Source organism: Ascidia mentula, chromosome 5 (assembly GCF_947561715.1).
Source record: "Ascidia mentula chromosome 5, kaAscMent1.1, whole genome shotgun sequence".
NCBI classification, from domain to species: domain Eukaryota; kingdom Metazoa; phylum Chordata; class Ascidiacea; order Phlebobranchia; family Ascidiidae; genus Ascidia; species Ascidia mentula.
In genome coordinates this window covers 15,942,019-15,969,093 of record NC_138570.1, presented here as the reverse complement: position 1 = coordinate 15,969,093, position 27,075 = coordinate 15,942,019, and the positions used below count along the sequence as shown (strand labels likewise).

At 38.9% G+C, this 27,075-nt stretch overlaps 3 protein-coding genes and 1 pseudogene across 3 annotated transcripts; 2 read left to right on the top strand and 2 right to left on the bottom strand.

Moving 5' to 3' along the window:
• Positions 1-5,112: 5,112 nt before the first annotated feature.
• Positions 5,113-11,766, top strand: LOC145903043 (uncharacterized). The gene is made up of 15 exons (XM_082991132.1): positions 5,113-5,173; positions 5,777-5,906; positions 6,708-7,049; positions 7,186-7,377; positions 7,672-7,788; positions 7,853-7,921; positions 8,089-8,329; positions 8,670-8,785; positions 9,059-9,200; positions 9,432-9,566; positions 9,708-9,869; positions 9,928-10,230; positions 10,608-10,957; positions 11,211-11,404; positions 11,459-11,766. The coding sequence occupies exons 1-15, from the start codon at positions 5,113-5,115 to the stop codon at positions 11,764-11,766; spliced, it is 2,862 nt and encodes a 953-aa protein (XP_082847258.1).
• A 557-nt stretch (positions 11,767-12,323) lies between these two features.
• On the top strand, positions 12,324-13,188 carry LOC145903042 (uncharacterized; annotated as a pseudogene).
• A 2,530-nt stretch (positions 13,189-15,718) lies between these two features.
• On the bottom strand, positions 15,719-21,507 carry LOC145903041 (uncharacterized). Its single transcript, XM_082991131.1, has 13 exons — positions 21,369-21,507; positions 20,812-21,047; positions 20,491-20,667; positions 18,002-18,182; positions 17,814-17,946; positions 17,547-17,649; positions 17,451-17,490; positions 17,191-17,333; positions 16,690-16,992; positions 16,431-16,613; positions 16,139-16,316; positions 15,898-16,084; positions 15,719-15,839 (listed from the first exon to the last, which is right to left on the bottom strand). The coding sequence occupies exons 1-13, from the start codon at positions 21,505-21,507 to the stop codon at positions 15,719-15,721; spliced, it is 2,124 nt and encodes a 707-aa protein (XP_082847257.1).
• LOC145901590 (cathepsin L-like proteinase) lies at positions 18,404-20,470 on the bottom strand. Its single transcript, XM_082989324.1, has 9 exons — positions 20,438-20,470; positions 19,905-20,079; positions 19,717-19,849; positions 19,480-19,582; positions 19,366-19,405; positions 19,134-19,276; positions 18,799-18,990; positions 18,536-18,712; positions 18,404-18,460 (listed from the first exon to the last, which is right to left on the bottom strand). Exons 1-9 carry the CDS (start codon positions 20,468-20,470, stop codon positions 18,404-18,406), a joined length of 1,053 nt encoding a protein of 350 aa, XP_082845450.1.
• Positions 21,508-27,075: the final 5,568 nt, after the last annotated feature.

The window sequence follows — 27,075 nt, the reverse complement described above, 5'->3', positions numbered from 1 at the left end:
AAGACTCCACGTGTAAACAATAACCGAAAATCAAAGAAACTCGACGAAAAAGGCAATAAATCCGCTTCGCTACAATGCAGTAATGCAAGCGCTACAATAACGTCATTAAATGTTGGAACTCGAAAATGAGAGAAAAACATTCAGTGGATTTTATCCAGAGATATTTTTACAGGCATGTAAAATTTTGTTTTCTTAAAAGTTTTATTTTAATATTTGCAGTTGCCCATGCTGTCTTCCGGAAGGCCTCCAAGACCAGCCACCCAGAGCACAGACATTACAGAGCAATAGAAATCGAAATAATTGAAGAAATATTGCAACGAACGACTTCTTTGGAGACAGAAAGCCAACTTAAATTTCAGTTGGCCAAACGTTTATCTCAAAACGGAAGATACAAACAAGCTCTAAATCATTTTAAACAATTTGAGAGTGGGATTCGATTGGGAACTGTTCAGTTCAATGCAATCAACCTTGCCAATTGCGACATAGCCAAAGCCAAGTGTTTTCAAGAACTCTGCAGAAACGAACAGGCAATATCACGTTTTGCTTCGGCCTTGGCACGATTACAAGTGTTGAAAAAGAACCGTTGTTCTACCAACGAAACCTACATGAAAGATATCGCATCTTGCCATTTCGGTCTTGGATATTCCTACTACAAAAATCACCAGCATGACTTGAGTTGTGAAAGTTTTGTCACAGCTGCTGATATTTGGATCGAAGCGAGTACCTCGAGGTACGATGAACTCATCGCAAAGTTAACAACCATAGTCAACGAACTGATAGAGAGCAAAATTCTTGATAGTGCTCAAAAGTTTCTTGAAATTTTAGTAAAAAGCGTGGAACGGAAAACTCCTGAAGGCTTTAGCAACAAACATAAAACCGATTGTTACTTTGCCCTTGGTTTTTGCCACTACAAACTAAATAGACTCTACAGCGCGTTGCATTTCCTCAAACATGCACTGAGCCAATATACTTACTTCGACCGAAATAATTCGCAAAACGATATAGGTCAGTGCAATTTATGGCTTGCCTCAACCTGCCTTGAACTTGGCTACTTCGCGGAGGCGCTTCACTATTCTCTAAATAGTTTGGATGTACTTTGCGTAACCGATTTGGTCTATCGTTCAGAGAGCTATTGCACGATTGGCCGTTGTTTACTGCTGTTAGGGAGGCGACCAGAGGCATTGACAAAGCTTGAACTTGCCTATGATCTGTATAAAAGGAGGCAGGTTTCGGATTATAAAATGCGGCGTTGTAAAGAATTAATAGACAAGTGTACTTAAGTCAGTGGTTCTTAACCTTTTATTGCTTTGTGGCCCCCTACAACAATGCCCCTGGACCTGTGGCTCCCACTCATATAAAAAAACGCAGACGACAAGCAAAAGACTCATGCAAACCCCGCTCCCTCAAGGCCGTTGAGAAACCCTGGCTTAAATAATATCAAATCACCTGTCAAATATTCCATATTGTTAGGAGGCAATTAACTCTGTCTATATATATCCTTTTCCGAAGCGCTTCTTTATGCATGTACAATTGTATTTTGTGCTAAAATATTCAATTTTACTCTTATCGTATTCTGTTCATTCGTATTATTTCCGATTGGTTGCTGTTCAAAAGTGCCTTGCACAAAATATCTGATGTGTGCTTATCTGACTCGTGCAACAATATGGAAAAGATCGCAAGTATTGACATTATTCCACACACATCTTGCTGTTTCGTGTTTCTACGAACTACCATTCATTTGTGATTCTAATACAAGGTTATGAAGAAGTTTGAAATCTTATTTAAACAATGGCTCCCATTCTATATAATAAAGACACCCCATTGCGACGCCGAGGGCCCATACCAGTTTGGGGACCCATGAATAGCAAACATGGCTCTCGAACGACATTGTTTGTGTAGCGTGTGATTAAACACTTCTCTTTTTTTAAATTATGCCACCCCGGTCCTTAATGTGGACCGAGGCAGGCAACGTTTAACTTCTGAATTCTTTTTGCATAAGCAGTTTACGTGGCAACCAATAGAAATAGAATAGAATGATTGACCAAACACAACTGCACCACAGACAGCCCAGAGCAGAGGAAACAATTTACACTATATCCTGGACACGCATTTTCTTGCGTTTTTCTTGCGATTTTTGTGTTGATGCGCTTGATGCAATATTGCTAACATAACCCTGAGGAAGTCTCGCCGGATGGCAGACGAAACGTCGGTTTCAAATAAGCACTAGAAACTTGAGTGCCAGAAGAACAATTCTGATTAACGCATTTAGGAGTTCACATGAGATACAGTGTCGCGTCTGACCTTAGACTGTTTTCTCGGGCGACGGTGTCGGGTTAGTTTAATTGTCGTTTTGTTTCTCTTTAAACTTGCTTTACTGCTGCAAAATAGCTGTTAACAGTCTGCCTCCTTTTTATAATGATCAACATTCCATTATGACTGTCCATCAATATACACATAACAATCCAACAATGACGTCACAATATAAAGTACCTTGACAATAACCACGTAATTTGTGACATCACCCCCTATCTAAGGGAAAACATCGTTTTATTTTCGACAACCAACACAAAACAAATTACCAAACGCAAAGAAAGGCCACACAGTGATTTATGTACAAACGCCGTACAACTTTTACCAACGTTGTTGTTACGACCTACTTAGAAAATCGGCACCAACATTCTCCGAACCCTTAATATACTCAAAGCGAATGCGATAACTCTGCAAATACATCGCCCAGCGCATCACACGGTCATTGTCATGTTTTGCTGAGGATAGATACTTCAGGGAATGGTGATTCGTATGCAACACGAACTCGCATCCGTAAAGGTAAATCCTGTACCTTTTAACTGCCCATATGATTGCAAGGCACCCCTTCTCAATAGTCGAATATGCCGCCTCCGCGGGAGACAACTTCCTACTTGCGTAGCTCACGGGGTAGAGTCTTCCGTCATGTTGTTGCAGTAGAACACATCCTATTCCGGTTTGGGACGCATCGGTTCGCAGAACAAACTCTCTGTAAACATCAGGCAAGCGCAACATCGGCTGACTTGTCAGCATGCACTTTAAGGTTTTTAACGCACCATCCCTTTTCTTTACGATGACCACCGGCGAAGCATAAGCGGAACGCGAACGCTGTATTATGCCCAGTCGCATCATTTCCTCAATGTCGTTTTCGAGCTCCTGTCGCATGTGGTAAGGCACGGGATAAGCCTTAGAGCGCACAAGTTGGTCGTCAGTCAACTCAATTCCATGCTCAATGAACTCCACACTTCCTGGATCGTCGCTGAACACAGATTCGTTCTGTCGGACGAGTTGTTCCGCTTGCTTGCATTGCGCCTCGTCAAGTTGTTCTCCGTAGGTCACCTGATCCGAACCACTTGCAACGAGAGCGGTCGCACATGAATGGGAATCCTGTCCGTACCTTTCTTCCTCAGCTGGACCTTCCTTACCCGAGACATGTCTCTGTATGTACTGTTTTAACAAATTTATGTGAAACGTCTTTGTCTTTCCATTAATGTCAGGCACGTAGTCGTTGGTACCAAATCTTTCGAGAACGGTAAATGGACCTTTCCAGTGCATTAACAGTTTGTTGTGGTCGGTTGGGAGCAATAGAAGAACTATATCGCCTTCTTTAAATCTCCGCGGTTTGGTTTTCCTGTCAAAGTACTGTTTGTGCCTACTGTGTGACTTTGACAGTTCTTCTTTGGCTAACTGCAAGGTGTTTGCGATCCGATTCCTTAAGTCGACCACGTACTCGATAGCTCGACATAATATCGGACGGCGTGTCGGGGCTGATCACAACAAAGCCTTTTCAACATCCGTTTCAAGGTACCATTGAATTCTTTAACCAGACCATTACTCATTGGGTGGTATAGGGTCGTAGCCAAGTGTTTGACCATAAGGAGTCGTTCCACCTCTTTCATGCACTCAGATACAAACTGTGTACCGAGGTCGTTTTGTTTCTCTTTAAACTTGCTTTACTGCTGCAAAATAGCTGTTAACAGTCTGCCTCCTTTTTTTTAATGATCAACATTCCATTATGACTGTCCATCAATATACACATAACAATCCAACAATGACGTCACAAAATAAAGTACCTTGACAATAACCACGTAAATTGTGACGTACAGGATTTGCTCAAAAATATAGCTAGTAATTATAATATCTCTGAATTTTCTTGGAAACTAAGGACTTTGTATTGCAAAGACTGGGCTTCACACCAGAGTTTAATGTGATCTTCCTCGCACCGGCACATTATATTCTATCAATGTTCCTCACAATTTAGTAAATTGCCAAGGGCGCCCACAATTTGTTTTCAGACACTAGGAAAGCCCATCGTGTCCTACGTTTTCCGGATTTGGTCAGTGTTTTGGAGGTACGAGAAGTGACGTACTTGTATACTCCCTTTGCAGGATATTGTATGAGCCAATTAATGCTGTATGTAATGTGTCAGAAACACAACTGTATTTACCATAGACATCGAAGGTCCATTGTGTACTTGGATATGGCGGAAAGTGGGCTGTTGTATTGCTGACCATGGATCCGATGCCTCTTGTAACGCAAAAGTTTCACAGTTTGTGGTCGGTGTGAAGAGTAAATAAACGGCCCTCTAGAAAGTAGCGGAAATGGCGAATGGCCAGATGAGCCGCCAGAGTAATAACATGCAAATATTTTCCTAACATTTTGTTGAGAGTGTGGTATAGTGGCAGCTAAGGAATTTGGTTTCTATTTTGCCTGACAAAAATTGATAACCTAAGAAAATTGTGTTGTGTTGCCAATAAAACCAAATAAAATTGGTTTAAAATTTTTGGATATGTTGCTTGATTGAAATATTTTCGACATCCCCGCGACTCCGACGAGGATGTTGTGTCAAATTACACAAAAGCGAACGAAGTTCAACCCAACTTACAGGATGTTCCTGTCGTTTTTTACCACGAACGTGAGCACGAACCGCGTGGAGCACGAACTAACAAGGTAGGCCTGAATTTATTACTGTACCTTGTCAAATAAGCGAGCCCAGATTATATAACGGAGAGCAAGATTGTTTTCGCAGCATCGAAAAGCGAGGGTTCTTCAATTCATAGCAGGTTTTTAAACATCGGATAAAGTGCAATGTGGATTTTGTGGTTTTGCGCTTCGATCATTTATTTCGCAACCTCTGCAAACGCCAAAGGTAAGTTGGTTCCTAAATATGTTCATGACGTCACACCCCTCCTTATTTTTTTATCGCTTTAAATATTTACCTTATATTAAAATCTTATATCTGCAAATGAGCATGGAGCCAGTAATCATCTATAGTTACACCTAGCAGAACTGATGCGACCTTACAGGTTGAAACAGTGGCCATCTGTATGCAGCTCACGGAGTTCAAATCTGCGTTAAAATGCTGAAATGTCCTTGATTGACACTTTGGAATTCACATAGTAATAAATGCGTCCGGGAAAAATAAGTTAGACTGACATAAATTAGCCATGATTAGAAATATAAGATAACGCTAACTTAAATCCATTTTGCAAATAAAGAAAATTTGGAATTCAGATGACTCAATTAGATCAAGTAAATGTTACAATGTGTAAAACACCGACAGGCGATGAATAAACCTTTTTGCCTGGAACTTTCTGAAACTTTCGACTTCATAGGCGCTTGTCCTGGTAAAGGTTTTATCGATGCCACGCATGCCATTTTTTTCTTTTGTGTATTGTTCAGCATTTGAGTAGTAGCCTTTTGCGCAAAGTTTAAATGACTGGATTTGATTTTGACACTTTATTTTCTGCAGCGTTCTTTTGCTCGAATGGTTTATCCATAAATGCTTCACAATTTTGCAACAACGTTCAAGACTGTGACGGAAGTGACGAAATCACATCAAACACGTCATCATGTTCAACTTGTGATCTTTACATTACAAGGTATACTATTAAAACGTCGATCCAGGACGTGGTAAAAGAAACAGATGTAAGTACATGCATTTTGCATTGACAATGTTTGCAGATACCATCAAAACGTTTGCTAATGAATTTCGGAGCAGATATATTGTTTGTCTTGAAGTTCGAAGTACTTAGAGGTCACCTTTTGCATGAACTCATGTGATTAATGTTGACTGTATCCGGAATAAGCTGTTCGCGCCTTTCAATGTAAACAGACACGTCGATGGTTAAATACAAAACCTTGCAAAACACCATGTACCGGTTCTTTGTTAAACAATTCGTTGACATAATAATTAGTAAACATTATTTAAATAGTTGTGTTCGAAAAATGTTCTGGTAATTTATGCAATCTTCTCATTTAAATTGTGGGTCATGCTAAGGATTGTCATTAATAAAATATAAGTTTAATTTTTAGTTTCACAACATTTTTACTAATATTTTCTTCGTTATATTCAAAACCGGCTTTTGCATACTTTTTATTTCTTCAACGTTTTTCGCGCCGACATCGCGCTTCCTTTTTTTGTTTCTGTTTTTACCAGTGGAAGTTGTAGAAACCGATGATGTTATTTTGGACTCAACACAGAAATACAAAAAATACATTATTTTAAAATTAGCCTTTAAAAAAGTTGCTGCATCCAAGTGATTGTGCAAATTAAATTATACAGCAGCAGCAAAAATATGCGATATTACTTTTTTCTGCCTTTTTTGCAAAAAATATTGGGCCAGACTTTTTTGACTCGACCGGATTAATTGAAGTTTTAAACATCTATATATTTTTTTCAGCTGTACTACTTCATCACACAACAAAACTTGTCTGCTGCACCGAGATTATATTTGCAACGGAACGGTCACGTGTCAAGGTTTGACGCCTTGTGACGTAGGTTGTCCGAGTCATTACAAATGTCAGAACAGCAACAGATGCTTTTTACGTTCAACCGTTTGTAACGGGTTTGCTTGCGATGGATGCCCCGAAGACGATGATTGGAAAAACGGAATCGGATTCAAATGTGCAAGAAAAGGCCGAATTTGCCGCCTACCTCAACAGTTGTTATGGGACAGTGTGCAAGATTGTGACGATGGGTCGGATCTTTGCTACATTGCAAACGATGGGAGGCAAGATGGAAGGTGAAACTCGGTCGTTACTTGCGTGAATTTTAACACATTTTGTATGGTTGAATACGTAATTTAACCGTTTTTAATATTATATGGGTAACAAGAAAAGCTATACTAATATTTTAATCAATAAAAAACATATGCACAGGGACATACGTAACAATTCTGGAGTGACGTTCAACGACAAAACCTGCACCCGTTGTTTTGACAACAACATAATTATTCCGCGTCGCAGGGTTTGTGACGGAATAGTAGATTGTCCGGATTTGTCGGATGAGTGCTTGTGCGAGAATCAAGTTTCCAACATTTGCAATCACGTGACTTCCAGGACTGCAATCAGGTGACTGTTTTTCTGGAAGAATTCGGTGAATAAATTAACAACAACATGTTGTAGCAAATAATACAAGCCTTTTTAACTGGTGCAAAGCAACGGATTTTCACATGATAGATATCAAAATTGCTCTTGTCGCAAATTTTTCCTTACTTAATCCTGATTTTGTCCCATAAAACCAAACTGCATGCTGTTATAGCCATTACTCTTTAGAGATTAGTTTTGCAAAACAACATTTTTAACAAGCTATTAATGTAAGCATCGCCATTCGGTGAATTTTAACCTACTGTTTTTAATGTAAAGTTCCCACTCATGTTCACCCGGTCAAGTGAGTTGTGGAACTGGCAACACCACCAAGTTTATCAACCAAACTTCAATATGCGATGGAATTGCTGACTGTTCGGACAATCTGGACGAAAAGTAAGTTAACCGGGTTGGTATGTTTTCAAATGTTCAAATATTCTAAACTGACATGATGGAACAGGTACGGTTTCTGCAAAGGAACGTTGCCATGTTCCAAAGGATTGCTGAGTGAAGCTGGACATACTTGCAGGTATAGCATGTTATTTGTAGGCAAAAATCGACCAATCAAGCGAATGATTAGGGTTTGTTTGAGCATAAACGAATATGAGAATTTTTTCAGTAATATCTCGAATACAATGATCAACAAAATCCATTTGTTTATTTAAATGAAAATGCCGTATCAATTTTAAAACGTAGATGCCATCTAGATCCATGTCCCAGACCACCATATATTTACCCAAAACCAGTTTACAACGGGATTCTCTGTAACGGTGTGGAGGATTGCAAACTTCCTAAGTACGTCAAATGGCACTTTCCTCCTGGGTTTCCAGAGGACGAGTGTGAGGCTCAGTGTCCAACCGGGTTATTCAACTGTACCAAGAACGCATCTGGGTCGTCAGGAGGACCAGCTGTAGGAATGAATTCGTGTTTAATAAACGTAAGAACTCATGTCGCTACCTTGGATTTAGTCGCACAATTTGTTATCAAACATTTTGATTGTGAGCAGTGACAAAAAATTGTGAGGATTCTCTGGGGTGTTTCCTTTAACGCTTAACGTGGTTACACGTCTTTGGGAACATGTTCAATAAAAAATAAATGAAAAAAGACTAACAAAATGACATAGCTTTTGGTATTTTTCACCGAAATTTTAACAAACATTCTTAAGGTACAGGTCGAAACAGTGCATGTACACACCCTGTCTGCAGCTTTGCAATATTATGGCTTTTTTTTGCACATATATATTCTTGAAGTGTTTTTTAAAAATTTTTTATTTGCAGATACCGCACGGAAATCGTACAATAGCGGTATTGATTCCCATTACCTATACGAAGATTTGTGACGGAATAATTGATTGTACAGGAGATGGATGGGATGAAAGCAATTGTCCGGACAGGTTGAGTTGTTTATAAAAGCGACTTACTTGAAGGAGGTGTGCTTGGGGTTTTGAATGCAAATCGAAACGATAATTCCTCTTTTATTGTGAAAATTAATTTCAGTTCTATGTAACATGTGGTTACGACATTATTTCAAGGTGCTTAAATTGCAGTGGATGAGCAAATATTTTGATTAACTTCACATGTTTTTTGTCCAATACATCGACTTCCTGCTTGCGGTGAATGCGTTAGTTTTTTCAAACTGTAACTGATTTACTCATTTTCATGCACAGATTCAGGTGCAAAAGCGGAAAATACATGAGCATTTTGAAGACAAAAGTTTGCGACGGACGAAAAGATTGCGACAATGGAACGGATGAGCACAGAAGCATTTGTCCGAAAAGATTCTATTGTTCCTCCTTACATGGACAAATGGTAAAACCACCTTTGAACCACTGGTTTGCTTTACGTTTTGGGGTTAACAAACTGAGATGACACGCATGAACATGAAAAAGTAAATTACAACTGATATTCCGCTTGAATTTGACTTCAACACTTCTTTCGTCCTACGAACTAAAATGTATAAAATCGAGTTTGTTAATTCCAAGTTAACAACCAAATAAAGTACGTTACATTTTTTGAGCAACATTAAATTTGTTTATTTAGGTTTCAGTTTCCTCCCAAGTTGTGTGCGATTTTGTGGTGAATTGTGATAAGGCTGAAGATGAACTGAATTGCACAGGAATAGATGGAAGGTTTTACTGCAAGAACAAGAAACCGTTGTACGTCCACAAGAACCAAGTACGTACACTTAATTTAATCAAATGAGAACACAGCGATGCACGCATGTCGATATACATCTTTCTTCCAAGAAAGTTGGAACCCTGCATGTATCGCTGTGTTATAGCTTTTAGTACAGTTTCCATACTTTGCATATGAAAGATTATGGATGGCCACCGCGACTGCAGTGACTGGAGTGACGAATGTTCAAAGCAATTTAACACGGGTGCCAATATCTTGTCGTCACGGTACGATCTTATCGCCAACCCGATATTACGAGCAATCGTGTGGATCATGGCTTTGCTTGCCTTCTTTGGAAACTTGGTATGTACCAATGCACCAAAGACTTTGCTTCTGTTGACTCAACATAAGAAACTTTCAGGTTGTCATAATTGGCGAATCAAGAACTCTGAAAACAATATTATCAGAAGACAGAGGAGCGGCCATGAGAACCAATCACATGCTGGTTTTAAACTTAGCTGTAGCAGATTTCTTCATGGCAATCTACCTGTTGATGTTGGGTATAGCGGGTGGTGTGTACAGCGGAAGTTATTGCGCTCAATCACTGTCGTGGTTAACAAGCAGATCTTGTATCGTCATGGGAGTGTTGGTCGTGCTTTCGAGCGAGACGTCTGTGATGACTATGTTTCTACTAACTGCAACACGCTTGTTTGCAGTTTATAATGTAAGTACGTTAGCACAGTGCTTGTGCTTCAGCACGTTTTGCAATGGCCAATTTTTTTTGTATGCAGTTTATAATGTGAGTGAGTAGGTTTTTTTTAAATACTTTTTTGAGATTATGTTTCGTTTATCACTTAATGCTTTGTACAGTGAATTTGTCCATTTACCCGTCTAGCGACCAAATTTGCCATAATTACGTCACAATGAGTTTTGGATAGCAACTGCTCACCCCTGGAAAAAAATTCTGGTTCAGCTCCTGATTGTGTTTGTAGTTAACTATGCACAGTGCGCAATATGCAACTCTTCCGTTGTAATTACCTAATGTACACGACTTTTGAATGTGTTTTAATGTTGAAGAAAAACTCATTTTTGATGTTTCAGCCGATGTCAGCATTACACAAGCCAAGTTTTCGATCTGTTCTTCTGATGGTCACATTCACTTGGGCAATATCACTCACCTTGGCCCTCATACCACTCTCGAGCTTCACTCAAAGCAGTTTCGTCGAAAAAGTTTTGATAGAAAACAATCCTTACTTCAGCAACGTGGTTGTCCACTTCGATGCAGCAAAGAACTTCACCACGAAATTGCTCACTTACTCCCAGCAATTATCATCTCAGCCTGATGCCGTTCTACAGCAAGTATCAGCAATGACGTCATGGAACGAACTCGATCAATTTCTTTCCACCAACTACCCACAAAGAAATCTGTTGAATATTTCAAACCAATTCGGGTGAGTGTGGCGCAAGATAAGATAAAGCAGCCACACATGAAAAATGCTAAGAGACACAGTATTTTATATTGTCTTTTGACGGTGTTTAATGCATGGCATAGGCGTTAGTGTTTTTTCGTTTTTTCACTGCAACATGTATGTGTTTATAAAACGAGGACAACGTAACCATCATGCAGTGGAATGAGGATGTTTGAAACGAAGGCTAGAACTGCATATTATGGCAAAATAATCAAATTCATCTTATCATTCACAGATATTACAGTGCCAACAGTGTATGCATCCCAAATCTCTTCGTCACTACTAAAGATTGGGTGTGGAAATATTCTCTCTCAATATCCATCATCAATTTTATGGTGTTTATGTTTGTTTCTGCAACTTACACTGCAATCATTATAAAGGCCACAAAATCATCAAATAAATTACAGAAATCCGGAGGAAAAACTACAGGTAGATTCTTGCCTTGGATTGAATCGGAAATATTTTATCCGAATTATTTTACAGCTCTTCAACGTAAAGTAGTTCGTCTAATTGTCACCGATTTCTGTTGCTGGATTCCTCTTTCGATCATGGTGTTCGTCAACTTTAGCGGAGTTAAGATTGACAGCGTTTCATACGCAGTTGCTGCCATCGTTCTTCTCCCAATCAACAGCGCCCTCAACCCAATACTCTACTCCAACTTTGTTGATAAGATTACAGAAAAATGCCGCAAGAAAGTGGAAGAGTTCCGAACCTCATCCACAAAAAGCGGTCAGGTTGCTCACTCTACCCATGAGACGACATCCAAGGGTCGGAATACAAGCCAGCTCTGATGCAAATCTTCAGCAACCTTGTTACTGTGACATTCAAGTACATTTCAGGAAGTCCGACAGAAAGCCCAAAAACACACTTGAACTTTTTGTCTCATATTAGATGTGAGTTTTGTAAATATATTCAGTGTGTCGTTTTGCAGTTCCTCGCATCATCATGTTATTTCACCATCATCAAAAACAGTCCCGTCATTTCGTCAGTGTTCTTTGTGGAAAGTTTGTCTTAGATTGCTAAACCTTTATAACGCAATAGCATGAGCTCTATACAAAGTGTGTTCCAATTTAACATACAGGCCTATACTGATATACATCGCCTATATATATCTTGTACATATACATACATGTGTTGTTGACGCATCAATCTGTGACGTAACAGAGGTCACTTGTAAAGCATTCAAGGTTCATTGTTTATGATTCCATTCTATGTTTCAGTGGCTTGTGTGTGGACGTGTTATGTTGGCATTAAAAGTTGACTTCGCAATTTACCCGCGACAATAGAAAACCTATCAGACAGGCAATTAAAAAGTCGTAACAGTGGTGACAGGGGATTCAGAAACAACATGCCAATCGACGCCGAAGTCAAAGCTATTATGCACCAGATGGCAAAGCAACTGGAATTGATGCTGAAGCTTCTGGAGGCAACTCATAACGTGCCACCCGTGCAAGAGAAAACTGCACCCAAATTTGAACAATTTGATAAAACAAAAGAGAAGTGAGAGCAGTATTTGCAACGTTTTAACCAGTATTTCACTGTATATGACATATCAAGTGCAGAAAAGAAGCGTGTCAACTTTTTGTCATGGGTAGGATCAGACACCTACTCACTTCTGCAAAACCTTAATGGGGGAGAAGACATCACGTCCAAATCATTTGATGACCTGACAGAACGACTGTCACGGCATTTCAAAGACACTGCATATCCAAGCTGCACGCCGAGAGTTCTACAACTGCAAAATGGAGCCTGGACAATCTTACAGCGATTGGGCTGCGAAGCTTCGTGGACTGGAAAGCAATTGCCGATTCATTTGCGAAAGAAACGAATGTAGTCAGAGCTATGCCGACAAACAAATCAGAGATGTCATTATCAATTCGACACCACACGCAGATGTGCGCCGTCAATGTTTGTTGGATCCTGACCCATCATTAGAGGACGTATTGAAGAAGGCTTCAACTTACGTCAGGACCCTGGAGACAGACTTAAAAGGGGAAAATATGAAAGACCCCGTAGTTGTCCACAAAATGAGTTCAGGTTATAAGCCGCGGCAGCGAAGAAAGGAGGATAACAAGCCCTCAAAGACACAAAATAAAGGAAAATACAAATCTTGTCCCCAGTGCTTCGCGAAGCACCAAAGAAAAGACTGTCCAAGGCGAAACTCGATACGGAGTACACTGCATACGTGTCATCTCGTAAGGAACCGAATATGAGCCGCACAACTAAACCTGCCGTGTTCTACCGAAGAGGTAATCAGTGGATCCGTGCCACAGTCAACGGTAAACGCATGGATTTCCAGTGGGATACTGGAGCTACCTGCTCAATGGTTGGACTAGTAGGATATCGCGAACTTGGATCACCGCCATGTTCTCCAACGGAAATTTCTTTGAAGGTATATTCGGGCAAACAGTTACAGCTAAAAGGCCAATGCTTCGTTTCCGTAACTGTTGGAGTACGTAGAAAGGAAAGCATGCGTCTGCTGGTGGTCGACGACGAAAAAGCCACCAATTTGTTTGGTTTTACCTGGAGTGATGCCTTTGGGTGGTTTCACAACAACCCAACGGCGCCAATGCAGCTTTCACAAGAAGCCATTGGATTTTCCGTCTCTACAGACGAGGTTAATATGTGTGCTTCCGTAACGCAAAGCCCGACGGCAAAAGATAAGGTTCTTCAAATAATTCGCCGTTATCCCAAGGTTTTTGCTTCCAAACATCTAGGTCTCTGCACGAAGATGAAAGTGCCGATACGTTTAAAGCCTGGCGCGCGGCCAGCTTTTTCAAAGCATAGACCAATTCCGTTTACTTGAAGAGAAGCTGTGAAAGAAGAAATTGAACGAAAAGTGAAGCTTGGCGTTTTGGATCACGTGGATTACAGTGAGTGGGCTGCACCAATCGTTGCAGTTAGCAAACCCAACGGTTCTGTGCGCATTTGTGGGGACTTTAAAGCACTGAATAAACAAATTGAAGTGGATCAGCATCCTCTGCCCAACCTCGACGAGTTGTTTGAAAAATTGCGGGGAGGCACCAAATTCTCAAAACTGGATTTAGCTTACGCATATATGCAGCTCGAGCTCGAAAAAGATGCCAAGAAACTTTGTGTGATCAACACACCTTTTGGGTTGTTCAAGTACAATCGCATGTGTTTCGGGGGTGGCCTCTAGCCCCGCACAGTTCCAGCGTTGCATGGACACTGTTATTGCTGGACTATCAGGTGTTGCAGCATACTTGGACGATCTCATTGTTACAGGTGCGACTGAAAATGAACACGCTCAGAACCTCGAAAATCTGCTTAAACGCCTGCAAGAATTTGGATTCCGGGTTCGTTTGGACAAATGTGAATTCTTCAAAGATTCAGTGGAATATCTTGGACATATCATCGACAAAGACGGAAAACGTCCTTCAGATTCATCAATCGAAGCCGTACGTGAGCTACCATGTCCCAAGGACCTTCACCAACTGAAGGCCTTCCTCGGGAAAGTCAACTATTATGGCCGTTTTATTGCAAGCCTCTCCGAGAAAGCAGCACTCCCTATACGCTCTCTTGCGCAAATCGCAATCATTTTACTGGAGCAAAGCGTGCAACGACGCTTTCCGACGTCTCAAAGACGATGTTGTCAATGCAACGACTCTGGGTCACTATGACGCATCGAAGCATCTCATCCTGGCAACCGACGCATCGCAGTATGGAATAGGTGCCGTGCTGATGCAGGAACAGAACGGTATCGAGCATCCGATTGCTCATGCGTCTAAGAGGCTCAACGAGCATCAAAAAAGGTACTCACAAATAGAAAAAGAAGCGCAATGTCAGAGGTGATGGGTTGCGAAAAGGCGTGAAGAACAAGTTAACGTAATTAATACTACATTGCTGATATGTCAGTGAGTTGCAAGCGATGATGTAGTACATCCATGCATTCCAAAGTAGCCTATATGTTATAATAAATAATAATTTCGAACCTGCATAAACATGCACTATAGTTCACAATGTGGCATTTTAACAAACACGAAAGTTACACGAAGGTTATTTCGTCAAATTTTCAGGGCCACGATGTTTGAATAACTTTTTATGGTGTTTCTTATACAGGCAAGTGTTTACCAATCTGCTCGTTGCTTTTAGCTAAGGCTGGCATATAACAATGGCTTTGCATAAACAGAAATTTTTTAATCATCGAAACAAATTTCGAGATAATTTTACCGAAAAAAGAATCTGATTGTTTCTGGTTACAATCTTTGTAATAAAACTAAAAATGCGCAATTTTAAAACACCACAATCCCTGCACCCGATCGTTTTGAATGTGCGTCCGGACGACTGCCGACAAATAATTCCTAGTCGGGACTGTGAAGTAAATTGTCCAATGAAACGTGCCACGCTTTGATAGCGCATCGAAAGAAGATTACAACAAAATAAAAAAATAAAATCACAAGTAAGTTTTCGTGATTGAGAAAGATTACGGACATTCGGGCAATTAAGTTTTGAAATTTAGTTTAAAGCAAATCAGAAATACAAGTTATAGAAGTGGTTCTAAGAAATAATAAAAAAACAACGACGTGATGCAATTCTTAAATACGCGTGAAATGGTTCACTTCAAAACAAGAACTTTACTGCTTTTTACAAACTGTAAAACGCATACAACATCTCATTACAAATTTGAATTTGGAAATTAAGTTATTGCAAAGGTTACAAAACGAGCATTTTCCAAACTGCGAAAATAACATACAATGAAAAGATAACATAGTTTTAAGGGCGTTATGTAAATTCGACACCTGCAGGATAGATGGCGTTCCCAGCAATGTTGCAGTTGTTTCCTCGGTCTTTAGCTATTTTCTTGAAACCAGATTTCTTGCCTTCGCTTTCAATGGCGCCATGACTGCGAACAAAATTAATGTGAATTGTTTGCTGAGACAATTTGGCGATTTTGGTTTCACCTGTCTTTGATAATCCAGTAATTGCCTTCACCAGGTGCCTTGTTGTGATCTATTCCATAACCAACGACCAACACGGAATGGAACAAATATTTGGTCATTTTCTCCTCATGGGATTTTCGTGCATCGGTATCAGAGATTCCTGCCAGAGCTTCAGGGGCTTTTTCCCATTCATCGTCATAAAATATGGCTAAAAATATAATTTTTAACCAAAACAAGGAGTTAAAATACATTAAAAGTATACTTCTGAATTTCTTGTTTCTGAATTCATCTCTTTTGGTAATCATCAAACAGACAGAAACAGGTCCTCTGGTTCGAACGATTTTTTCTAATTCACGTTCATTTCCATACGGCACAAACCCTACCTCCGTAACTCTGGCGACTATTGTTTTGTTTCCATCATCCATTTGGCACTTTTGTTTCTGAAATGTTTGTGCAGATTGTCAGATTTTGGCAGCATAATTTGACGTGAGTGACGAAACTAAAGAGTCAGGTTAATAAACATGTGTTTGTGGAAATATTTTTATAAAACATACGCTTCCAACGTAGGGATATTGGTCGTCGCTGGTGATGCCGTTTTTTATGATGTATTGAAATGCTTCACTTGGGTGCCCCGTTCGTGCTTCATCGCCATCGATAAGGCAATCAACTACATTCTGCTCAGATAATTTGATCAGCCTGTCAGTACGAATGCACAGATGTGATTCAATGGCTCCAACCTTCAAACAAAAATGAGTATGTAAGGAAAATTAATTACCTCAGTTTTTCTTGCTGCTCGACAATTTCGATACTCACCGCACTGAATATCCAGCAAACAGGTAACTCACGTTGATGTTTAACAGGCGTCACGCAACCCTTGTTATGCCAATCCACACCCTCATCTTCGTCTGCATCCATGTTTTTACCCCTAGTCCCTTCTCCAAATCCTCCACCCTTTCTTCCAGTTCCAGCACCGTCCCCACTACCACCTTCTCCATCCTCTCCCTCATCATCTTTTCCTCCATCGCTTTCAACCACGGTTTCTGACTTTGTGGTTTCAATATTTTTGCGGTCCAACGTGAAAGCAACACCGCTCATCGAGTCGAGTTCTTTAAGTGTCTGCTGAAAAGAACGACATAAAAAACTTTTTTTTACTTTAAAATATCTTAATTTAATTACAGGTAACATTTTTTACCTTCACATGTTAACTTGAATATGATAATGGCAACGAAAACAAAAAAATCAAAGTAAATTTAAGTTTCTTTGTGACAGTTTTAAGTTAATTTCCTATCTTATATTAAGCATAAAATATCTTGCCTGGTCACTGAACTCAGTCAAGCAAATACTGTAAGAAATTTCTCCGTTCACATATTTCTTATTGTGTTCAGAAATCTTTTTCTTATTTTCCTCCCATATTTTCCTTCGCAGGACTTCCTCCTTTTCATCACAATACATTTTTTCTAAATTCAACACTGTTACATTGCAGTCAATCGCAATATTTCGTCATTCCGTATCTTTACACCATTTGCTCATTCAACATAGCAAAATCCCCAATATTTTTCAAAGCGTTAATTTACCGTAAATTAGTTTCCATGCTTCCCAAGTCGGTCCACAATCCTAACAAAAAAATACCGTAAGTGGGTAATTTAGACATTAAACAGATGGTTTCATACCACAGGGTACATGGCATTCCCAGCAATGTTGCAGTTGTTTCCACAATGTCTTGCTATTTTCTTGTAACCAGAATATGAATATTTTTCGTCGCGGATTCCCAAACTGCAAATAAACATGAAATGTCAATATGCCCATCTCTGTGAATATACTACGTTAAGATTACAATTATTGACACCCTGGACGACAAAGTTGTTGTGTTTGGTAGCAATAAGTTAAAGCCCCAGGCACATTGGGACGGTGATGTAGAATATACCCGTTTTTTATACCTATCTTTGACAATCCAGTACTTGTCTTTTCCTTTTGGTTTGGAAGAATCTCTTCCATAACCGACAACCAACACTGCGTGCGCCAGAGAGTTTTCATTTGATTCGTCATATTTACCAGAGTCATAGAAAATATCTGAGTTCCAAGTTATGTTACAGTGGAGTATTTAACACAATTAGTCGGGCGTTACCTTTGTAGTTTGTGTGGTTCACATATTTAAACTTGTCGGACACCAACAAACTTGCAGCAACCGGACCAACTTGTGAAACAACTGTTTCCAATTCTTCCTCGTTTCCATAAGGAATTGATTCCCATCCTTGAATTTCTATTTCAACTTTATGTTTGGCCGCTTCTCCCATTGATTCTGATTTCTGTTTGGAAATGAGTTAAGCCAGACACAAAAAATTACGGAACAGAGATGTTGGACAGGATTATCATTACTCAAAATTCAAAGTGAAATGGGATAATTGGATAATTTGGATTGTTTTTGAACTTATATTTTTCGTTGTTGTTTGCCAGCGATGAGGCTTACTTTTGGTAATGCAAACATTTTATTGCCGTTGTTCAATTTTTGCTTTCACGACAAAACTATTCATCCTTTAGTGTTCTGCTGAATATTGTTTTGAAGCTGGTGTAAATTGAAGTCATGCTACGAGGGAACGGTAAGATTTTCAAGCAATGCAGAAAACAGCTTTTTTTACACTAAAACAAGTTGAAGCGGTACCTTTCCAATATAAGGATATTCTTTCTCTGTGCTTAACCCATTGTCTTGAATATATTGAAAAGCCAATCCTATGTCACCTCGTCCATCACCTCCTGGTAAGTCGTCAATCAATTGTTGTCTCGAAAGTTTAATCAAGGTTTCATTCGTGATAATGTTGTGAGATTCCACGGCTGCCACCTGCGTTATTATTTCTATATGTTCTTATTCTGCTACCTGTGTAACATGTTGTGACGGCTGTACGTAATCGATCGATTCAGACTTACAGCTGCAAATATCCAACAAGACAGGAATTCCCCTTGATTGTCTACTGACGTCACACAGTCTTCGTCACGCCAATCTTTGCTTTTAGGATGATATTTACTTCGAGAAACAATACGTTTTGTTTGAAATTTGTCTCCGAACATTTTCATTTGTGTCCAAGTTATCGAATTTAATCCATTCATCCAAGACAATTCCTTGTGAAAATAAACGTAGCTTAAATTAAAAAGAACTCCAGTGGTGTATAAAAGTAAGCCATGTTTCACAACTTACTTTAAAGAAACTGGATAGTCATTGTGTTTAAGCCAGTAAAATATGAACTAAAAAAAGTAATTCTCACCTGGTCGCTGAACTGAGTCAAACAAACACTGTAGGTAATCTCTCCGTTCACATATTTCTTATTGTGTTCAGCAACTTTCATCTTATTTTTCTCCCAAATCTTCTTCCGCCTTTCCTCCTCATTTTCATCCAGGTAGCATTTTGCTGCAATTAATAATTTCTGACATGTTGCGGTCATTCGCACTATTTCTTGACTCCACATGGAGGCGCTTTAACACCAACAGTTAACCTACCGCACATTTCTTTCCATGCCTCCCAAGTTGGTCCGCAGCCCTGAAAAGCAAACGAAGAAAAAGCTGAAGAAACAAAGTTACACAAAATCTTAGATGTAAATAGCGGTTCATTACCACAGGGTACATCGCATTCCCAGCAATGTTGCAGTTGTTTCCACGATGTCTTGCAATCTTTTTGTATCCAGACTGTTGATTTTTTTCGTCGTCGTTCCCCCAACTGCAAAAAACACGAAACAACCAACAGTATTAACTATCATAGCATGGTAGAATATGCTAATTCTGGTTTGTTACGTTTAATCATACAAGATTAAGATAAAGAAGTTGGACATAGCGAACCATCTACTCCAGTACCTATCTTTCACGGTCCAGTACTTGTCTTCTCCTTCTTGTTTGGAAGAATCTCTTCCATATCCTACTACCAACACTGCGTGCGCCAGAGAGTTATCATTTGACTCGTCATATTCACCAGAGTCATAGAAAATATCTGAGTTGCAAGCGATGTTACAGTGGAGTATTAAGCACAATTAGTAAAGCCTTACCTTCGTAGTTTGAATGGTTTAGATATTTAAACTTGTCAGAAACCAACAAACTTGCAGCAACCGGACCAATCTGTGAAACAACTGTTTCCAATTCTTCCTCGTTTCCATAAGGAATCAATTCCCATCCTTGAATGTCAACTTTGGGTTTGGGAACATGTTTAGGAGTTCTAAGTTTCTGTGTGTAAAGATAAATATACAAATACTTTAAAATCAATAGCATTAACACAAAGCGATAAAGTAAATGTTTCTCAACTTTGTTTGATCATACGAAGCAAAGCATACACTCTTTGGTTGGTAACGTCAACCTCTTTGAGAACAGCACAAGTCCGCAAAGTTAGTTATATTGACTGATGACCGTTGATGAATTGATGAAGTGAATGATGACAAATAACGAGTTCGGGTTAAAGTTTTTCATCGCTAAATTTATCGGCGGAAGAAAGTCGCATTCTTTTCACAACATGAAATAACATATTATTAGCTACATTAGGGGGGTAGGGGGAATGGCCCGATGACCGGTCGATAACAAATAATACCATGAGACTGATTTGTGTTTTCAGGACTTTCATGTCAAAATAATAATCTTCACCTTTCCAACGTACGAATATTCTTCCTCTGCGCACAATCCATTATCTTGAATATATTGAAAAGCCAATCCTATGTCACCTCGTCCATCACCTCCTGGTAGGTCGTCAACCAATTGTTGTTTTGAAAGTTGAATCAAGTTATTATTTATGATCTTGTTGTGAGATTCAACGGCTTCCACCTGTGCGACATTCAATCAAACCCTTTATCCTTTCCTAACATAAATTAACGAGCGGATGTGATTTCAATCTTTGAATTTGATAAAAATATGTTGTCATTTGACATAACACCGAAAAGCAAGAAATAAATAAATAAATTAACTGACTGCGCTGAAAATCCAGGAACGGTGAATCTCCTGTAAAGTAGCCACTGACGTCACACAATCTTCGTCACGCCAATCTTTCTTTTCTGGATGATTTTTACTTCGAGAAACAACCATTTCTTTGTGAAATTTAGTTCCGAACATTTTCGTTTTGTACCAAGTTGTCCAATTTAATCTCTTTTTCCACAAAAATTGGAGAAGTTTATCCCGAAGTATAAATACACTTTCGTCATCCCACTCTGCGCAAAAACATTGATTTAAAATTCAAATGCAAACATTTTCTTTTGATAAAAATAGCATGTTTAAAAACCTGACATAGCGAATGGAAATTTACGAAGTTTATATGAAAATATTGATCAACATTACATGCAGATTAGTATCTTCTATTGTTCCGCTGCACGTTGTTACTTGGTCACATAAAATTTACCCAAATTTTAAGATAAGGATATGTATATTACTAAAAATATAAAAATTGCGCAAATTATGAGACAATAATAATGTCATGACACGTGAATTTAGCTCCGTTGTTTAAGTTCCATGTTGCATATAAAACATTTTACCTTCAAGAATATCGACCGAGAATGCTTGTGTTCTCCATATATTCTTTGTCGGCAATATTTTGTTTTTCCTATGAAAATATCTTTCAGCTGAATCCGACTTGCCACATGGAGATGAACCTGATTCATTTTTCTCCTCCATTGCAATAACAATAATTACGAACAAACGCCAAAGGCCAATTTTCTGGAAGGTGCAAAAAAATAAAACGGTATTAATCTATTGATGTATGAGTGTATCTCATTAGGACATTACTTTAAAACCCCCTGTACAGTATTCAAATTGTATAAGGTTTGAGCCAAAACATACCTCCGCTTTTTTTCCTTTGATCAACTGCACTAAGAATTTCGTTTATTTAAAACATTATTTTTGGCTACATTGGTTAGGTAGCGCAATAATGTGAATTTGCTTCGTCATGTGCGTAAACTGTATATTTTTATTGATTCCTAAATGTTTTTTATTTGCGTAACAAAACGAACTTTGTCCCACTTACACGCCAATACACAAAAACTATAAGTTAGTTGTCAGTGAGATATATCTACCTAATATATAAACATTTCTATATTATCTATAGATATAAACACCTGTAATTAAGTATTTGTTGTTGGTTTAAAAGCGGAAGACAGGGTTTTGGTTCAAGCAGCTCTGCCAAAGATCACCCAACAAACTAAACTATTCAGTTGTTGTGGGATCGTAACCAGAGTTTTTAGTTCAAAATGAAAACACAACATTCAATTGTGATGACGGTGCAACGACCATATTTGCCAAGCTACGTCCATCGTTGCAATGGTGTACCTGAGTTTAATCTAAGCGTAAAGCAAGGAGCGATGACCGATAACAAATAATTGCAGACAAAGCCTAGCCATTGATTTTTGTTCACCATACTAATGTGCTTCTGACTGGTGCAAAGTTTACTTCTTAGTTTACTTGATAATCATGAATTACAACCAAATTTGGAATGCCTCCGCCTTGCCTCAAGAGCGAATGTCTTGTTTGAATATTTTTATTTATTTATTTGAACCCACATCCTGAATTCTGATCAGGGTTTCTCCATAGTACTGCGGAAAACATGTTATGATTTTGTTTTCGTCTTTTATTTAGATCTGAACACAAAAAAACACTGAACCCAAAATAACAGTATAATTAATGGATCCGCCTTGGCATTAACATTGGATCTGACGTCACAATGCTGCAGGTAAAGATTGGCCGAAATGCATTGATTTTAATATTGACGAGGAATGTAAGTTCTATGCACTAAAAACGAAAATTTACGGATAAGCAAAGAAAAATGTCTGGAATTCAAGACCAAGATCGTCAGGAAAAAACATATGCCCACAGCATCATATTTCTTCGTTAAATTCTGCTTTTTCTAAACGCCATTTTTTTAATACATAAAGTAACCTCAGTGCTATATTCATTATTTTAAGAACCATCTAAACCAACGCATTTCAGGCCAATATTTACCTGGAGTATCGTGACGTCAAGCCCATTGTAACGGGGGTTCGTATTCGTGAATTGCTTTCCTACGCTCATATTTTTAGAGTTTGGTGACGTGTGGTGCGTATTGACAGCCAAGGCTGGCCGAAATGGAAAACGTGTGTTTGGAACTTCGCGCTGTCAATCCATCTAAGTTTGCCACGATATTCTTACTTACGTTAGCAATAGTAATGAAAACACGAGATATGCATTTTGTTCTTACACCAAAAGTCCAGTCTTTTGTTACAGAGACAGTACAATGCGGTTGTCGGACTTAGCAAACACTTTTTGAAGCAACAACAACTTCTACCACCAACAACAGTCACCTGACACAAAATTTAACCAGCATTATTCTTACGCATCAGCACAAGCAAAGCTAAAGAAATACTGCTTCCCTTTGACCAACAATGTTTAAAACACCTTTTTTAGGGTTGGTATTTTTAACTTAGTTTAATGTGTGCGTTATCTTACAACTACCTTTTCGAAAAATAAATCAACTAGTTGAACTGTCTAAACCAACAACAGCAGACCTGGCTACGTAAAGCTATTTCCGCAACGAGTTGATTTGTTCTGCTTATAAACGTCATAGGTTTTATTATATTACCTGCAGTAAAATCGCTGTGTAGATTCTAATTACTGGAGGGGCATACCGCAGACTGGCAAATGGTCCCAACAAGGACAATGGTCAACATCATTCCAAAAACACTTTTAGAAAAATGTTGAAACGATTCTTTGCCGATAATCAAAATCACTAACAGTACTTGTAGAAAACTGCCCAATTTATTTACAATAATTATCTCAATCATTTGTAACAAGTAAACTAGCAGTATGCGTAGATGTTACTCGCAGGCGGAACCGAATATGACAAACGCTGTGAAGTAAATGTTAAAATATCCACCACCACCAACAACTGACTTCGCTTGTTTGTTATTATAAATCTTAAGTATTGGAGTGGGTTCCGCTTAACTGCGTCACAGATTTCTACCTCTTACCGGCAAGTAGAAACATCCGTCAAGCAAAATGAAGCATAATGGTCAGGTGTTTCCTCTACGCAAAATAGAGAATACTTGTTTGTTGTTTGAAGCCTTATCTATGGAGATAAATACCACAAAAGACATGTATTGATTGAAAATTGTCAGTCCCCCTCTCATACGTTTTACGACGTTGTTTAGTCTGTGGACGATTTGTATCTTACCTCACGACACCTCTAGTTGTAATCGGATTTAAGATTTAGTATTTCCCTTGATGTAAGGTAACCGTTGATGAAATGGGGGTCGGCTGCGCACTTCAAAATATTTTTGCATATTTTTGTACGTTTTTGTAACTTTTTTTTTTGTTTCTATTTCGCCTCGTTCAGTAATGCCTCAATGTTTGTGTCGTATGGAGATGGGGGTAGAATACGTTAATTGGCTTCGGAGCTTCGGATTATTGAGGAAACGAGGTTAACACTTTTGCCACAAAACCTGCTATGAACAAGGTTTTTGGCTCTGAAAATTAAAGAAAATGTACAGTCTGAATTGGAAGAGTGATACAACTGGATTATACATTTAATTTTATGGTTGAGATAAAAAAATATGTTATGGAAAATTCACTGGGGCAAATCTCTCTCTAAACCAAGGGAGGTTACTTGAATTAACTGATTTGAATGTAGGCCTCATTGAGACTTACCGGTTAAGTCTAGGAGACCTTCAGTTGGGCAATATCACTCACCTTGGCACTCATACCACTATCAAGCTTCACTCAAAGCAGTTTCGTCGAAAAAGTTTTGATAGAAAACAATCCTTACTTCAGTAACGTGGTTGTCCACTTCGATGCAGCAAAGAACTTCACCGCGAAATTGCTCACTTACTCCCAGCAATTATCATCTCAGCCTGATGCCGTTCTACAGCAAGTATCAGCAATGACGTCATGGAACGAACTCGATCAGTTTCTTTACACCAACTTCCCAAAAAGAAATCTGTTGAATATTTCAAACCAATTCGGGTGAGTGTGGCGCAAGATAAGATAAAGCAGCCACACATGAAAAATGCTAAGAGACACAGTATTTTATATTGTCTATTGACGGTGTTTAATGCATGGCATAGGCGTAAGTGTTTTTTCGTTTTTTCACTGCAACATGTATGTGTTTATAAAACGAGGACAACGTAACCATCATGCAGTGGATCGAGGATGTTTGAAACGAAGGCTAGAACTGCATATTATAGCAAAATAATCAAATTCATCTTATCATTCACAGATATTACAGTGCCAACAGTGTATGCATCCCAAATCTCTTCGTCACTACTAAAGATTGGGCGTGGAAATATTCTCTCTCAATATCCATCATCAATTTTATGGTGTTTATGTTTGTTGCTGCAACTTACACTGCAATCATTATAAGGGCCACAAAATCATCAAATAAATTACAGAAATCCGGAGGAAAAACTACAGGTAGATTCTTGCCTTGGATTGAATCGGAAATATTTTATCCGAATTATTTTACAGCTCTTCAACGTAAAGTAGTTCGTCTAATTGTCACCGATTTCTGTTGCTGGATTCCTCTTTCGATCATGGTGTTCGTCAACTTTAGCGGAGTTAAGATTGACAGCGTTTCATACGCAGTTGCTGCCATCGTTCTTCTCCCAATCAACAGCGCCCTCAACCCAATACTCTACTCCAACTTTGTTGATAAGATTACAGAAAAATGTCGCAAGAAAGTGGAAGAGTTCCGAACCTCATCCACAAAAAGCGGTCAGGTTATTCACTCTACCCATGAGACGACTCCCAAGGGTCGCAATACAAGCCAGCTCTGATGCAAATCTTCAGCAACCTTGTTATTGTAGTATTCAAGTACATTTCAGGAAGTCCGACAGAAAGCCCAAAAACACACTTGAACTTTTTGTCTCATATTAGATGTGAGTTTTGTAAATATATTCAGTGTGTCGTTTTGTAGTTCCTCGCATCATCATGTTATTTCACCATCATCAAAAACAGTCATTTCGTCAGTGATGTCCTTTGTGGAAAGTTTGTCTTAGATTGCTACACCTTTATAACGCAATAGCATGAACTCTATATTTGTTTCATTGTTGAAAACACCGAAGGTTATGTTTGCTTCTTCTCTGCTTTTGCGAGAGTTTGAAATTTTCCACTTACAACGAGAATACAACAAAACGTGAGGCCCCCTCAAATGTTAATTGCAATGAAACGCTGAGCCTCGCCTCCTGCAAGCAGATTATTCAAACTTTCCTCTTATAAATCTGTCAAATAGTTTAAACCAATTGGGGTAAGTGTGACGGATGCGAAAAGAAACACTCGAGTCATTAATGAAGAAATGTTATTACTTCGACCCTTTATAAAATGCCCATGATATAATTGTTTCTTTTTCATGGTTTAGATCGTTTTAATTTTGTCTTTTTTCATAGCATTTAGAGTTAAGGAAAACTTGTTGATATCAGTCGTGTATTTTACCAATTGTACCACTGCGTATAATAAAGTAACCGCTGCAGATAACTTGCCATGCCTCGGCGTTAGAAATTGCAGAACGGTGCACAACACTTGTACAATAATCAGTGAAATCATTAGTATCCGCAGCCTGCTTTTACGGATGGGCCGCATGTCTGTGCGCAATTGTTTTGCGGACACAGGGGCAGAAATCAACACTTTTCATTTCACTCGTTTTGATCTTGTGGCAGCGAACGGTCGAATGGCTAACGACTGATCTCACTAAATTTGCCTACTGGAAATTTTAAATGAAATTTTGTGTTGGCAGATGTCTCCAGATCACTACTCGGCGCCGACTTTTTGAGAGCACATTTTTTGTTAGTGGATCTCCAAAAACCGCTTTTGATCAGCGCACAAACGTTCGCCGGTTCCTCATCGCAAAGCCGAGACCTCACTTCAATGGAATATTTATGTTTGTGATCTGGTATTAAATAAAGAACTCAACCTGTCAGGACAGTAGCTTTCGTCCCATCCAGTTTTGACGTATTTAAGTATTACGTCACAACCTATAGCCGAACGAATCTGTTCCCATATTTCAGAATGTCGTACGCATTTTATAGTTTATTGCCATTTACAAGAACTTAAATTTTTTGTTGATTTGTAAGGTTGCAGATGCCTACAAGTTGCCAAATGTTTGTGTATGCCTAATGCTACAAAGGGTGTTGCGGATAATTCTCACCAAGCTGTGTTGTATTACAAGAAAAATACGTGTGTATGTTTCAGTTCATCAAAACCACACATATTGGGAAAAATTGT